At 48.1% G+C, this 17,070-nt stretch overlaps 1 protein-coding gene across 1 annotated transcript in view; it reads left to right on the top strand.

Moving 5' to 3' along the window:
* LOC142584758 (glutathione S-transferase Mu 2-like) overlaps nucleotides 1-16,785 on the top strand; it is a 32,161-nt gene extending 15,376 nt beyond the window's left edge. Inside the window, exons 2-4 of the mRNA XM_075694991.1 lie at nucleotides 9,507-9,720; nucleotides 12,113-12,304; nucleotides 16,434-16,785. Coding sequence (XP_075551106.1) covers nucleotides 9,507-9,720; nucleotides 12,113-12,304; nucleotides 16,434-16,622 — 595 coding nt within the window. The 3' untranslated portion in view covers nucleotides 16,623-16,785. The remainder of the gene's footprint in view (nucleotides 1-9,506; nucleotides 9,721-12,112; nucleotides 12,305-16,433) is intronic.
* Nucleotides 16,786-17,070: the final 285 nt, after the last annotated feature.

The raw sequence follows: 17,070 nt of genomic DNA, 5'->3' as shown, positions 1-17,070 counted from the left end.
TCTGCCAGCGCACCACGCTTTTTGTCGTGGTCTGGCCGATTTGGCATTTACTGATTGGCTGCCCGACGCCCCGTGGTCTTTTCTCATTGGTTGCTTTTTTTCTTTTGTCTTTCCTGCGCCGCGCGTTCACGTGCCGGGCGCTCTTCGGCGTCGTCGTTTTTCTTCCTTCCAGCTCGGCGCGCGTGCACTCCGCGTCGTCTGCTCTCGACCGTCCCGAACCCCGCACCGGGTCGCGCACCACACATCACAGTGTCCCAAATCAAGGAAATTCGCTATTGCTCTTCTGAACGAGCACATGATATAATCTTTGTGGGCGCCGGGACATTGTGGCATCGTTTGTAATCACCTCGCCGATGGTGCTGCCCGGTGTGCCCAAGCTGGGGCCCCGTCCTTACACCTTTATCGAGAGTAGACGCTGCAAGAGAGCTTCGCAGTCTCGCTCGTACCATCACGTTCAGTTACTGGCATAGACCACAGGACTCTAACTGTCGTTTGTATTGCCCAGAGCCATCACTGAAACTGAAATTACAAACAAACCTTTCATGACGTGACTCAACACTGCTGTGTCGGCTGTGGGTAGTAGTAGCCGACACTGAATCCTACAACTATCGTATTCTAATGACGGCCTCACCGATGTGCGTTAAGTGCAAGTGTGAAGAGACCAACAGTAATCTTTTGTGCCACTGTTCTCGCTTCGATAACGAACGTCACTCTTGAGTGTGCCTTGAATAGACTGGACGATAGCCCATTCACAAAAGCAAAGGTCTTGAGAGCCCGGCCTCACAATTCACTAGCCCAGAAAGCCATTCAAGCGCTTCTTCCCTACCTGAAGCCAACAGACTTGATTGCCTGACTGTAGTGTCTCGCACCTAACTTAGTACATGTGAAACTGCGGTATACTCATGTTTTCTCTCTCATTCACTCCCACGTGTACGGTAGCAAACTGGACTCAGTCTGGTTAGCCTCCCTGCCTTTCCTTCCTCCCTTCTCTATCTTTCGACACCACGTACCCGAGCACACGAGGGTTGGACCCTCCCGCGTGTAGCCGTGCGCAGCTTAGCCGTGTCCGGGGAAAGGGGGATCCTGGGGGTTGAGCCGATGCCGGGTGTTCGGACCGTTAAGCCCCCCGGCGGAGGCAACACACCTCTTTGGCCTCTGGTTCACGTAGACGGCACCTCCAGGCTGACCCGCCTGGGGGAAATCGGCAGTCGCCTTTTCCTGCCCTCCTTTCCAATCTTCGTCTTTCTCTCTCGCCTTTTTCATCTTTCCTGTCTTCTCATCACTTCTCGTCACTTCCTAGTTTCCCGGCGGCAAGGGTTAACCTTGTGTGGCTAGCCAGCCTTGGTTATGCTGTATTTGGTTATATCAGCGATGTACGGATGGCGTTGGCAGGATTTCTCTAGGAGAAACTTCTGTCACGTCCCCCTGTTGGGCTCCATGGTGGGTGGTTGGCATCGCGGCCGAAAACCCAACATTACTTATGGAACATGCTTTTCCTAAACTACCTGATCGCCCTCAGAAACGAGGGCGCACCGAAGAAGTTTTTCAGTTTTTCGGACGACAAGTCCACATCTTTCCTCGATTCCACGTAATTCACTCAGCGAAACCAGACAAACTAGTGCGATCCATTTCACCGTTCCTTGTCTCCAAGTCTTTGACCGAAGTTTTCGGTACAGGATATAAGGTGTGGAGAATGTCAAGTGGTGATCTCCTTTTGGAGCTCCAAGATCAGAAGCAGTATGAGAAACTGCCGAAACTTGTGTCATTTGGGGAGACCCAAGTAACAGTAACCCCGCACCGTACGATGAACACAAGCCACGGTGTTGTCTCGGACGATGACCTGGTGGAGCTCACTGAGGATGAACTCTTGGAGGCCTTCAGTGACCAGAATGTTATCAATGTTAAAATAATTAAGATCAGGCGTGACAACAATGAAATCTAGACCAAACACCTTATATTGACTTTCGGCTCAAGTATTCTGCCCGAGTCTGTAGAGGCCGGGTACATCAAGCTCCGTGTTAGGCCATATGTGCCAAATCCCCTTAGATGTTTCAAATGCCAACGCTTCGGCCACAGTTCGCAGAGCTGCCGTGGCCGTCAAACCTGTGCGAAGTGCAGTGCCCACGAACATACTTCTGAAGCTTGCGAGAACACTCTCCATTGTGTAAACTGTGAAGGCGAGCACGCCGCATACTCACGGTCGTGCCCGTCCTGGAAAAAAGAGAAAGACATAGTCACAATCAAAGTTCAGGTACAGTCGCCCAAATCATTAACTGGTGTGCGGGACCGGCGACTTTTCCGGGAGTTTTCCGGGCGTCAGCGCCGTATGACGCGGCGAGGCTGGAAACAGCCTAGTAGACGATGGGCCCAGCTGAGCGCGCTTTGTCCGCATGCGCTTAGCCTCACTGTTTCCAGCCTCGCCCCGTCAAACGGCGCTGACGCACGGAAAAGTCGCCGCTCCCGCACACCAGTTAAAGATTTGGGCGACTGTACCTGCCAAAGAAAAGCTTTGCCGAAGTGGCGCGTCAGGGGGCAGCGTCACAACGGCCTCCGGCGGCTGTCCGGCCCACAAGCAGTGAGTCGGCAGTTACGCCATCTGCCCCCACGGTGGTCGTAGCTAGCGCTGCTCCACCAACCGAGCAGAAGGGGCCATCGACCCCGAAGGTGGGCGCAGCCGAGACTGCCCCAACCTCCCCGGCTTCTTGCAGCGCTGGCAACAGCCGGCGCAGCCAAATTCCGCAGGGTGCCCCATCGGCCTCCGGGCTGGTGGGCACAGGGCTCTTGCCCTCAAAGGCGAGACTTTCCCGGGAAACTTCTCGCTCGCAAGAGCACGTGTCCGGCGCCTCACAAGAGGCAATGGACACTACTCCTATCCTCAAGGCGCACCAAGCGCCTAAGGAGCGGCGAGGTTCCCTCGAACGCTCCAAAAAGAGCAAAACCCCGTTTACGGGGCCTCGAAAGAGCTCTGGAACCTAATCTCTGAAATCTCTGTAATATTACTACTGTTTCTGTACACACAGCACCTACTGACTTCCAATATGGATACACAAATAATTCAATGGAACGTCAGAGGTCTTAGAAACCTTGATGACGTGCAGGAACTTATCCATAAACACAATCCAAAGGTGTTGTGTCTACAGGAAACACACTTTAAATCGAAACACACAAATTTCCTCCTACAGTATGTTACGTTTCGCAGAGATCGCGATGATGCTCTCGCATCATCGGGCGGTGTTGCCATTGTTATTCAGGAAGGCATAGCGTGTCAACGTTTGCAGCTACAAACGCCCCTTGAAGCAGTGGCGGTTCGTGCTGTTCTTCTCAACAAACTTATCACTGTCTGCTCGCTCTACCTACCCCCACATTACAAATTAACTAAACATGAGTTTCAGTCCTTCATATCAATGCGCACAACTGCCTGTGGGGCGACTCTCGTATATATACGCGAGGTCATCTTGTTGAACAGTTCCTTCTCTCTTCTGGTGCGTGTCTGCTGAATAAGAAGGCACCCACATATTACTCTCCCGCAAACAGAAGCTATTCTTCCATAGATCTTAGCATAGTCTCCTCGTCTGTACTGCCTGAACTTGAATGGGAAGTTATCGACAACCCTTACGGCAGCGACCACTTCCCTATACTGCTAAGATCACCGAAAGAAAACGAATATCCACCACACGCTCTTATGTGGAAGATAGAGACAGCTGATTGGGAGAAATTTCGATCTCTTACTATTATCTCATGGGCTGACCTGTCTTCGTTAGGAATTGATGCTGCAGTCGAGTTCTTTACAGCATTCATAATAGATGTCGCATCTAAATGCATATCAGAGGCAAAAGTCTTGGCCTGCAAACGGCGTGTCCCGTGGTGGAACGACGATGGTAGGATCGCTCGTGAAAAACAAAACAGGGCGTGGGGGTTGCTACGCGCTTCTCCCACTGCGGAGAATCTTAGCAACATTAAAAAAGTAAAATCCCAAGGCATGCGAACCCGCCGACAGGCCAGCCGAGAAAGTTGGCAGAAGTTTCCATCGAGTATTAACTCGTTCAGAGATGAGGCCAAAGCCTGGAACAGGGTCAATAGGATAAGAGAGCGACAAGCATATGCACACACTTTGGTAAACACAGAAGGCGACACCCTACAAGATCAGGCGGACTCACTTGGGGAGCACTTTGAGAGCGTGTCAAGTGCCAACAATTACTCGCAATCCTTTCTGAAATATAAATGAATAGAAGAATGTAAGCCAATCATAAGAAAATATCAACAGAATGAACCATACAACTGTCCTTTTAGTATTGCCGAGTTGAGAGCTGCCTTGAGCGCATGCAAGAACTCTGCACCGGCATCTGACAGAATCATGTATGAAATGATCCAAAACTTACATAATGACACCCAAGTTACACTAGTCACAATTTTCAACACAATTTGGGCTGCAGGATACCTCCCGGTTGCATGGAAAGAAGCCATTGTGATCCAGGTTTCGAAACAAGGCAAAGATCCTTCCTCAGTGGCAAGTTGCCGCCCGATAGCCCTGACAAGCTGCCTTTGTAAGGTATTTGAAAAAGTGATTCATCGGCGACTCATTCATTTCCTTGGAACAGAGAAAAATGCTTGATCCTTATCAGTGTGGCTTCCGAGAAGGGAGCTCCACAACTGACCATCTTGTGTGTGCAGAAGCAAATATCCGAGACGCATTTGTACACAAACAGTCCTTCTTATCCATATTCCTCGATAAGGAGAAGGCGTACGATACAACGTGGCGTTACGGAATCTTAAGGGACCTGTCAGAAATGGGCATCCATAGGAATATGCTAAACCTCATAGAAAGCTATCTGTCCAGTCGTACCTTCCGGGTAAAAGTCGGTAATGTACTTTCGCGTCCTTTTACGCAAGAAACGGGTGTACACCAAGGAGGAGTGCTCAGCTGCACACTCTTCGTCGTGAAGATGAGCACGCTTCGCGCTTCATTACCACCGGCAATCTTTATTCTGTTTACGTGGACGACATACAAATAGCTTTCAAATCCTGTAACCTCGCTGTTATGCGAGAGACAGGCACAGCATGGCCTGGACAAAGTGTCAATGTGGGCAGACAGGAATGGATTTAAGATCAATCCTAACAAAAGCTCTTGTGTCCTTTTTACAAGAAAGAGAGGAATGATCCCAGATCCTTGCTTAGAACTGGGCGGACAACAAATACCTGTAAACAAAGTGCACAAGTTTCTAGGTGTTATACTTGACTACAGACTCACTTTCGTCCCCCACATTAAACATCTTAAAGAAAAATGTCTGAAAACAATGAACATAATGAAACTTCTATCCCAGACTACATGGGGTAGTGACAGGAAGTGTTTAATGAATCTCTATAAAAGCCTCATTCGATCGCGACTAGACTATGGTGTCGTGATTTATCACTCTGCCGCCCCGAGCGCACTAAAGATGCTAGACCCAGTTCACCATCTAGAAATCCGACGGGCCACTGGAACTTTCAGAACGAGTCCCATACAAAGCTTATATGTAGAATCGACTGAGTGGTCACTTCATCTGCAGAGAACATACATCAGCCAAGCATATTTTCTGAAAGTCCACTCAAATCCTCAACATCCGTGTTTTAATACCGTTGATGACATGACATATGCTACACTTTTTCGCAATCGTCCCTCCGTAAGACAGCCTTTCTCGCTGCGTGTGAGGGAGCTTAGTGATGAAATGCATGTCCCACTCCTCGAGCTCCGCCTAATGCCTGCAGCTAAGCTGCTACCTCCCTGGGAGTGGCAGATGATAAAATGCGATATATCTTTCATGCAGGTTACAAAACACGCTCCAGAGATGGAAATACAGATGCATTTCCGGGAACTGCAATACAAACACTCCTACACGGAGTTTTACACAGACGCATCGAAGTCACGCGAGGGGGTGTCATATGCAGCCGTCGGTCCATCCTTCTCGGAATCGGATTTACTGCATCCGGAAACTAGTATCTTCACGGCTAAGTTCTACGCAATATTGTCGACCGTGAAGCATATAAGGAAATCAAAACTCAAAAAATCAGTTATATATACGGACTCCCGTAGTGTTGTGAAGTCTTTGATGTCGTTCTGTAAGCACAAAAATCTTATAATAATTGAACTCTATTCCGTCTTATGTAAAGCATATGTATCTAGCCAGCATGTGATTATATGCTGGGTGCCTGGCCATAGGGGCATCCAAGGTAACGTTCTGGCGGACCAGATGGCCACATCAATTGCATCAAGCACTGTAAATTCTGCCGCTGCAGTCCCTGTCACAGACCTGAAACCTTTCTTAAGAAGGAAACTGCGAAACTACTGGCAACGCTTGTGGGACCTGGAAACAAATAATAAGCTGCATGTAATAAAGCCACAATTAGGTTTCTGGCCTCCTGTAACAAAATCACGCCGGCCAGATGTCCTATTCTGTCGTCTAAGAATGGTACACACTTTTGGCACGCAATACTTTTTTACTCGCTGGAAATGAGCCTCCAACCTGTGGTAGATGCGGGGAGAGGCTGACCGTCCTCCACGTCCTCCTGGAGTGTCGGGAAGCCGAATATGACAGAAACATTTTCCCTTAGCATACCGGCAGCACATCCCCCTTCATCCTGTTGTGTTACTCGGTGCAGAACCGCTCTTTGATACCAGCGCAGTCCTAGGTTTCCTGAAAGATGTTGTATTACATGTGATTAGTCCATACGTTCGTAGCGCCTCCTCTCTATAGATGATAGCGCTGTGATAGTTGTTTCGCATAGCGCATGCCTCTCGTCCCTTGGGTTCAAGGGCTCTGGCGAGGCAGTAGTGCTCTTAGAAAGTTTTAGCATATCACATATTTTGTACATTGCATCATTTTCCCAATGCATTCTAGTGTTCATAGTATTCGTCAGTAATCATCGCCATAATTTTATAGCACGTAGATTTTACGCACTTCACTGCGACTATTTTTAGGCAACTTTACAGCCAAGTCACATCTTTCATAATACATTGTCATATTCCACTTGTCATGGCGCTCTTTGGCCAAACGTATCCCTTGCGCCACAAAACACCACACATCATTATCATCTCTATCTTTAACTTTCTCTTGGTCCGAGATTTTAAGTGGCCCAGTTGTTCCGCAAGCCAACACTGTCCAGAACGGGAAGGACTATTTCATAGAGTTACAAGTTCAGATGTTAGCTGTAACTGAATCGAAGATATCCCACCTGCTTCAATTCGCCAGAGCCAAAATTTAGAGATGGTCAATTGCAGAATTTTCTTTCCAGCTACTTACTCATTACAGCGCTGGCAGATATTGAGCATAAGTAATATAATCACTGCTCGGCTAACAACTGAACGTTGAATTATGTATAGTTACTATCGCTGTGATTCCTTTCTCTTTAATTAACGTGACCTTTGCAGAAATGAAACATGTGAGTGATCCAATCTGGAAGACTCGTAGGAATTCTTATTTGAATGTCCGGTACGAGATTTTCGCGCATGCTTGTCCCCCGAGACAAGGATATTTGTCATACCGAATACATATTGTGCTCCTTATAATAAGGGCAGCTTCGTAGCAAATCGCGTCTAGATGGTGAGGGACCCACTTCAGGAGTCTTGCCTATTCCGGTTTCGTGAAATATTGTACCTAAAAAAATTTTTAAATATTATAGCACGTAGGATCACCCAAGTGTTATGTTTTGATGAGGCTTTACACGTTCTGTGACTACCGAGTACGATGCCAACGTCGGATTGGTTCCAACGCGCTTTGTATTTTCACAGTAACATGGAGCAAGGGAACAAAGAAATGAACAAAGGTACCAAAGCCAAATGATATACGTTCTAAGCAAAATCCCCTGTTAGCGAAGAAAGTATCAGACGAAAACAAAATTCCTGCTTCAGGTCCAGCTTCGGGCTGTCCAAAGGGCCTGCGACAGCACTGAAGATCACGCTCTTCCGCCCCCGGTGCGGGTGCGGCCCGCGACTACGACAACGTAGTCCCTTAGGACCAAATAAAGTTTGTCTGTCAGTCTGTCAGCTTCCCTATTTCTAGCACGCCTAAAGGCGCGCTAGATATGCATTCTATTTTCTTTTAGTGTTCTTTAGCTACGATGCTCAGGTAGATCTTTTCAGTACCCAAGCTTCCCATTTTGCCGCATGTAAGAGACAATACAAAATGAGATGAAGTCGGAAGCAGCCACATTACGTTTTCCAACCGTTTTGCCCATATTTGTATTCTGTCCGATAATTAATGAGACTCGGCTATACATCACCGAAATATGTGAAGCCTTGCGGTGTTCCAGTTCGGCGCAGATTCGCTGCGTGCGTCTTGAGTATTTACGCAGTTTACTGGCATTCCGACTTACTGCATTCAGTCGAATCGAACTATGCAATCTCGCCAATGCATTTTTCTTTAGTACGACATTGCAAGTCGGCGCTGTGTCTGTCCCGTATTTCCTTTCGTATTGCACAATTTCGCGCTGTAGTTTCAAGTACGATATGGCACTGTCATTAGAGCGCCTCTTTAATTCGCTTCAAACCTGGCATACTTCTTATTGTGCACATTTACGAGCACAGCAGCGTTTTACTTCTCTGCCCGCAACGCTTTCTTCCTGTGCAATACCGCATTTTTCATAAGAGCGGTGTGGTGCTCCCGAACGTAGCTCAAAGCTACAAAGGAAACCCGAGTGACTCCTTGTAAAGAAATTAACTTTGGTTTAAATTGGAGTGTATAAAATAAAAAAGTGAACGGAAAGATAGCTTGCTGCCGGTGGGAGCTGAACTCGCAACCTTCGCATTACAATGTGGGGTGCACTACCACTTGTGCTACAGCTACGGCTATGAATTCGTCCACTATTTTGGGTATTTGTTTTACTAGATCTAGCCCTGAAAGCGTTAAGCCAGCGCCACTCAGCGCCAAGGTGCTCTCAGAGCCAGAACTCATGCGTTCGCTTCCGTCATAATTATTTCAAAAGGATAGAACGTTTGGCGAGTTGGTGCGGTAACATATTCTTGGTTTGTCGCGCGAAGTAACACACACGCAGACTAGAAGACTAGAAGTCCTGTTTTCTAGTCTCTCTCCCTGTGCGTGCGTGCGTGCGTGCGTGCGTGCGTGCGTGCGTGCGTGCGTGCGTGTTATTTTTTGGAAGCATAATCATTCTTTTGCAAGTGGACCTTTGTGTCCCCACGTATAGACGGGTTTGCATTGACAATAAAGATGCTGCTCGCAATTTTCAACACAAAACTCAACACTGCGCTGACCAGGACATCGTGTTAAATTGCGTATGCTTGCATTGCACTAGTTTATCGCTGCTTTAAATGTTTCGCGACTAGTACAAGGGGCTCTGAAGAAGGAAAAAAGCGCGTTGCATTTATTAACTACGGATGTTGTGAGATTGATCTAGTTTCGGGACGCGGGGAACGGATGCGTGCAAGAACACGTCGATAGTTGTAGGAGTCAAAGAAAGATTCATGTAAACAATATAAGGGAAACCAGCCTAAGCATTTTCCAACCGTAATACAGGTATGGCTTCGGCGACGGCCCGGAACCCAGCATGGACGAGTGGCTAGCGGTGAAGTACAAGCTGGACCTAGACTTCCCTAACCTGCCGTACATCATTGATGGTGACGTGCGGATGACTCATAGCCAGGCCATCTTGCGCTACCTGGGACGCAAGCACGGCCTAGCACCGAAGGACGAAGAAACAATGCGCAGGGTTGAAATGCTCGAGCACCAGGTGATGTGTGGCAGGGCATAAACCACCGAGAAACGCATTCTTGGTCAAACAGTATTTAAATAGAAATTTTCTTAGCCTCATACGTCGCACATTGAGATTCCGAATGTCGATGGAGCTTGTGTAAACAGGAACGGTGTACTCAATGACAGGCTACGACAGCGGTGGATCATTTGTGCGATCCAAACACCTCATCGCCGGTGGGACAGGATAGTAGGTTATACCACTAGTCATGTGTCCTTGTGCACAGCGCGAAAAATCGTGCGGTGCACGAAAGAGACAACACCTCGCGCGCGTAGGTCAGCGGGGTTGCGTAGCGCAGGCAAAAAAGAAAGCGAGGAGAAAAATAATGAAGGCGAGGCCCGTGACGTATGTGTCACGCGACCCTCGGAGTCTCGCAATGGAAAACGCAGGGAAGGAATTTCGCTTGCGAAGGCTAGACGGGGCGAGGGGAGAGGGAGTCTCGCAATGCAGTGGGGCCCGCCTGCTGAAATGATGGGTTCGCGGCACTGAAACATTTCGATCTCGGGTATTAATGAGCCGACTTGAAAAATTTAGCGGCAGAACGCTCACTACAGGACACCTAACAACTATCAGCGTATAACTGAAATTTGCTATGAGGCCTGGTGAGGGGCCCTTTAAAGACTCCCCTGAAAAATATATTCGCATAGTATTTTATTTTTGATTAGAATATTTTCACACATTTCACATCCAATTGGCCACGTGCGGATTGCTTTCCCCAACGTTCACTCAATTGTCCGCATTGCCCAAAAAAAAAAAGAAAAAGTGGGTGCGATATTCGCAATGACGACAGCATAGCTTGCGAATGTGCGAAATTGTGTACAGTACATGGTGCAGTAATTCCCACACAATTAGAAGTGGGCTCGAGCGCATACATCGAGCACACATTTGTGACGCAGGGTACATTGCCTTTAATAAAGAGTACGCAATCGATGCATACTGTCAGCTCTAAGCAATCTGTAGGTGACCAAGTGAGCTGTATAACGACCACGCCAATAACGATGGAACAAACTGCAACTTTTACATTAAGAAACATGAAGCTGGAAATGTGCGTAGGACAACAAACGGACGTATCTAAAATTCCGTTCCTACGTTAGCGTCCTCGGCGTAACTGAGCGAACGAGCACAGCGAAGGGGGAAAAGGAAAGCGGAGCCCAGCGGGTGCGGAAAGGCGGCGATAATGAGGAGAGCGCAAGGAGGAAAGCGCAGGATGATGCAGCAAAATCATGAGACTGGAAGCGGAAGAGAAGACTATGGCGAAAGAGTGAGAAGTAAAGCATACTGCGGCGACGATGGCCACGTGATGGCGCCGCAGTAGCGTGCGTCGTCGGTTCACCGATAACGCCACCGATACCATGCATGAAAACAAAGCGCTTCTTGAGCGGAGGCGTATCTGTGGCGGCTGCTCATAACTTCGCCCACGCGTCACCCACACGCTGCCACTCGCGATTAGCGACAGACGCGCCACACTTCACTCAGTTTACTACCTGCCGCACAAGGCGGATGGTCGGTGCCAGCCAATATATCGCGAAATAAATACACGTATAGGGCTGCGGTCAAGTTTCACATTAGGGAGTATCGTAATCTTTTAGTAGGGACGAAGTAAGAAAATGGGCATCCTTAACAACTACAGCAGATAATAGATTTGGGCATGTTGGCGATTCATCGTAATGTATGTAGCATAGCTGCCACGTGTCACCTGGTCCTGTCTTGACTTGTCCTTGGTCCATACTGCGCTGTGTAACATGCATCTTCAACTACTCGTATACCATAACCCATATAGGTCGAGGATATCCCTGATATGATACACCAGTCCGTCCTGATATCAGTTTTATGCATTGCGTGACCCGCCCTACTCTATTTCTCATGTCAAATCATTCAATGTAATCTTCAGTTTAAGAGCAAGAACTGCGATTGGACAGATTGTGTAACTTTCCGTCCTTGCTGTGCAGATCGTGGAGTTTAAAAAGTTCTAATGGTGACACCTTTCTTGATCTGATCCCACCACTTAAATGGCTACTGCTTTTTGGCGCGCATCTCTTACCTTCTCTTACCAGGTATGACAGAAGCAACCATTCATCTTCGTCCTGCTTTTCCGTCCTTCTCTACTCGCGCGCTCTGCATGTGGATTACCAGCTAGCCCGTCGTCTCACAACTTAAACGCCACAGAATAAGCTCGAGACCACCCGAAGGCCTTTGTCCTTCAGTGGACCAAAATATTAAAATGATGCAATAATGTATTGGGTTCGCGTCCAGCTTTCGTCAATAGTTCATTTTAGATTTATTTCAGCACTTTTACGAGTGCAAAAAGGAAAACGTTATCCTGATTTATTTTTTATTTTTGTCCTCCACATTGTCCTCGTGCGGATCGCAGGCCTCCGACATCGTGTGGGCTGCAGCACGCTTCTGCTACAGTCCCGACTACACTGAAGAGAAGCGGGTCCAGTTCCTGGTCGACATCGCGGACAAGCTGCGCCAGGTCGACACCTACCTGGCCAAGCACGGGCCATTCGGCGCAGGGAAGAGTGTCACATACGTGGACTTCCTCCTCTACGAGGCTCTCCAGGTACGTGGCTGCAAGATCAGCACCGATGTTTGAATGAAGGTTACACCGAAAGGAAACACATCTGACAATTTTGTTTTATTGAGATGCTTCCCAGTCAATCAGTGATCAATGACGGGGAAAAGTACACGGTGGTCAACCAAAAAAGAACAATCCGCTTAACGATACGTTGGGAGAGGGATAATGGGAGAAGAAAGACGGAGAACTTCCTAAAGCGCGAACACCGACGGTGCTCAAATAAGGATGGCACGACATGAGCGCTGTACGGCGACACGAGCGTCCTTGTTTTAGTGTCCAGTGTGATTTCTTCCCGCTGCACGTGAAGATGCAATTGTAGCGACTCGCTCAACTAGCTATACGCTTCTTCCATATGAGCTTAAGAATCACTTTAACGCATTGATCGCCTTCTCTGGGAACGCCCGTGTAAAGCAGAGAGCTTAGGGATCACCTACGTCGAAAGTGGTCGTTCATCTATGCGAACCTGCACTATGGCAAGCAACCTGCACTGCGTGTTTTCTCTAGAAACGAAAGCGATGGTCGCAGTCAACGTAGCACTCTCATATCTCTTGCGGCCCTTTTTTTTTTAACTTGAGCGTTCAATTACTCGCACGTTCTCAGAGTAGTTGATGCCTCTTGCAGCAGTGTTGGAAGGTTAAATTGATACAATTTATTTCATGATAGCGAGTTTGCTGCCGTAATGTCCACGAACTGAACGCAGTACGACGTGACTATGTAGCACCATTCACGAATGAACTTCAGCAACAGGCCGCTTAGTAACAGATCCACTTGAATAATGCTGCTTTCCTTCAGCAAGAAATGGTTGGATTGGCTAACAGCAAAAAAGAGCGAAGGCTAACAGCACAAATCGGCGCCGCCAACGAAATTTGCGTGACCTTAGTCGCATTTTATCTATCTCCACGTTTATGCTGATTTATTGGCATCCCCTTTGAAACGGGGCTATGACAAATAGCCACCTAGTCTGCTTGAGGTAATGATGTATGCTATTCATCCTTTTCATTCTAGCGTTTTTGTATACATCTCAATCTTTTTCTCTTCCTCAAAACTTTCGGCTACTTTGTACCGCTAATATTCGCCTTTGACGTGTCCAATCGTATCAATCTCTTGCCTGTTTTCTTTCCACCAATGCTGCAGACATCTCTTGCTTATCTCGACTACCTAAGTATTAAAAAAACGCAGCAAACGACGTCTGTCTGGGAAACGTTTATTTTGTACATTATGTATGTTCGGCGCTTTACCTTAACAAGACAAGTGGTCGTCCTACGTTAATGACTCCACATAGTTTCAACACTGCTGGACAGAAACAAAGCTAAGCCATTCTGTCAGCACCCATTTACACCTATCTCTAAGGCCTTGGAAGGCCAACTGAAGAGCGGTCATTCGGATTGTATAGAATGGGTGTCCTATCTGTCGCAAAGACCGCAAGTTAACAATATCGTAGGCAACTTCCGCACATAACGGGCTGGCGGTTGTCGACGTTGTGACGACTTCACCATGTACCGGACGTCTACACGCAGAATGTTCAACCTTCAATTATTCAGTGCTGTGATCTCTGCTCGACGGTGTTCTCCAACCAGTTTGGCCGTACACGATACCTAGAAAGAAGCCGCATTTACAGCATTCAAGCATAGAGTTCTGGAATACAAGTCTTTTCACAATATTTTGTGTAGTTTCCTGCAGCGAAAACAATATGTTGAAAGTGATAGCGAGGTATACCATGGCGCTCGAGCTCCTAGCACGGTGTTCTAATACCCCGATGCGACATGGCACGACACAAGCGAAGCAACTACTGCTACGAAGCGGGAAAATCTCCCTGCAACGCACCAGGCGTGTCGCAATGCTAGCTCGGTAACGAAAGCCGTTCTAGCTACCAGCATCACACTTGGATGGTTCGCAAGATAAGCCTATCGGAAAACCGTCGGCATTCGACGCATAGTAAAATCATCATATATAGTTATATTGACGTTTACTATGCGCACCACGACGTAATATATACACCACTCCTCAGCAGCAAAGCTATGTGCGTGCGTAAACCTCGTGCCTGCAGCGGAAGCCAGAGGGCTGCCCTGTGTTCCCTGCCCAGCCAAGTGAGCGGTGAGGGGTGCTTTCGCAGCCAAGCTCACTGTGCCTCTGTGAAGATCTTCCACGCGCTGGTTGCGCGTGGGCCGTCGATTCCCAGACAGCACGACGACACGAACGTGCCGCGAGAGTCTGTATAATCGATTTCGCTATAGAAGCTGACAAGTCACCCTTAAATCACCATGGATAGCTGAAGTAGTCTAATTTCTCCTCCATGCAGCGATACCCACTGCCGCTTTCTTGCGCTGGATGTCCTCATTGTATGCCTGCGTATTTCCTCATTTCATCACACCATATAATTCCCTCCGTGTCGTCCTAAACTGCATTTCCCTTCTTTTAGCAACCATAGTGGAACTCCCGCCGACCACCACCCGTCTGCCCTTATACGGCCTGCTCAATTCCGTTTCTTCCTCTTTGCCAGGAGAATGTCGGCTTGCTGCTTAACCTGAATCAGTTCGGACAAATTTAGTAGACGCGTAGAGTACAGCTACAGTAAATCATTCGCACCACAATCTGTGTGAAGCGTCTAGTACAATATTAAGAGAGCTACGGACGATTACAAGTTACCGTCCTCTATAGCCATGCATTTTTTCAACTCGTTCGCCGTGTGATCGGGGCTAAGCTCCGACTTCACTGGTTCTGCGTCGTGATGCGACGCCGTGTCGTGCACTTCCGGTTGTCTTGGAGCCAGCGCGCTTAGCCTCTCCCACCTCTCCGTCAGCCGCCTGGCAGTCGATCCCATTCGAGAGCTATCGAAGCAGCGAGCGTTGCGAGCATTCCGTAGTATCGCCGAGCGCTTCCGCTATTCCGGTAACCACAGGTGTCCTGAGCGTTTTGACGGATGGGTGGACGCGTAAACTCTCCATACTACTACTACTGTAAGAAAGGAGCTTTAGCGTAGACGTACGTGAGCAGCTTCATCGGTCTACGTGGTCTAGCCACATGGCGACGCATTGCTTAACCTGTCAAAGAGCTATCATTGCTCTAATCAAGTGTCAATCATTCTAAACATTTAGAGAAAAGTGTTCACAATTATGCTCCTGCCAAAAATTTACACCAGCACGAAAGTAGAAATACACTTCGCTACTGCTATATTAGGTCTGTGCTTTGAGCTTTGTGTGCCACCAGGTGGCTGCATCGTGCCGACCGTTCACGTTCGCGCTTCCGCTCATCTCTTGAAACGTGACAGCCGCAAACGCGCAAATCCTGGCGCCTATTGGATACCGACAGTCCAATGCCCTGCAGGCACTCCGCTCATCTGCTGCCTTGCAGAAAGACACAGTGTCGCTGCTTGACATATTGCCAGTCGCTACGTGTGCAGCCCATAACGTAACAAGGACCAACCGTAGTGTTCCTGAAAAGAAACATCGAGACAAACACTGAATTACCGCCGAGGTCTCATCAACAAAATGAGCACGTTGTAACACCAGCAGACTACACTTGCTGCGCCGGAAGTCATGAGTGTGGTGACAGATTGTCCTTGTGTATTCCCTTTCTGTTATTTTCTTTTTTATAGAAACGAACTAATGTTCCAATTAATTGGATCATCATTTCTTCGCCAAAATGTTTCTAAAATTATTGATGAGACGCCCTGGGCAGCCAATGGGATAACTCGCTCTAGTTTCATTATTGCGTGAAGTCACGTTACCTGGTCAGGGGTGGCTTAAAACTCAGCCGAGTGGCGTGCTGTGATCGGTAATTATGTATATTTTGATCACATTATATTAAATTGCACGTTTTATGTGGAGCACGTCAATTAATGATCAGAAGGACCTACCCTAACGACTCAGTACGTTTGTACAAGATCGTCAAAATCGTTTCAGGCTCCCTTTAATCTACACCGTTGTCTCCCTGTCAGTTACGCCCAGCATTTCTTCCATGACGGGGTTCTTGACATTTTCTTGAGGTTCATCGTTATCCTTCAAGTTTCCGCTCCGTAGATTAGTACAGGCTGAATGTAATGATGGTACGCGTACAGTTCTTGTTTTTAGTGTGCGGTAGTGTCAAGCAGGCATTGTCACTGTTTTTCTCGCAGTTCATCAAGGCCATGGGCCCAAGCACCTTCCGCAAAGGCTTCCCTGCCCTTGAGGAATACTGTCAGCGCGTGGCTGCCCTGCCGGGACTGAAGGAGTACCTTTCGTCTGACCGCTTCAAGGCCTGGCCCATCTTGGCCCCTCACGGCAAGGTTCTTGCGGGGCAGAAGCCTCCTGCCGACGTCTGCTGAGCGATTCGGTCGAGCGATCAGATGACCTTTCTCCTTCTTTCTTCCTGTGGATTGCCTTGCTTCAACAATGATGTTCTACCTTTTGCGTTTATTGTTTAAAATAAAGCATCCTTGCTTTTCACTTTGTGCCTCCACTTTCATGCTGAAGGTGGCGCCAACCGTATCGGCTTCGACCGCTCATTTCTCACTCACGGTATCTTTTGCCTTAGAAATTTGAATCTAGAAGAGCTGTTTCTCCACGAGGAAGCTCATCGAGGGATAGCGGGATTTTAGCGCTCGCTCGCCGCATAGGTGATCACCGCCCTTACGAAGGGTCGTGCGTAGGGCTTCGACAATGGCGTCGTAAAGGGAGTGGGCAGTAACTATCACGGCCGATGTTACGTCACACAGCCAAGCGGCTGTTTACCAGCGCATGTTATAGGCTGCAGGAATGTAACACGGATGGAGG

This window comes from Dermacentor variabilis, chromosome 6 (genome assembly GCF_050947875.1).
Source record: "Dermacentor variabilis isolate Ectoservices chromosome 6, ASM5094787v1, whole genome shotgun sequence".
In the NCBI taxonomy this organism is placed as follows: domain Eukaryota; kingdom Metazoa; phylum Arthropoda; class Arachnida; order Ixodida; family Ixodidae; genus Dermacentor; species Dermacentor variabilis.
This window is presented reverse-complemented; position numbering and strand designations above follow the sequence as displayed.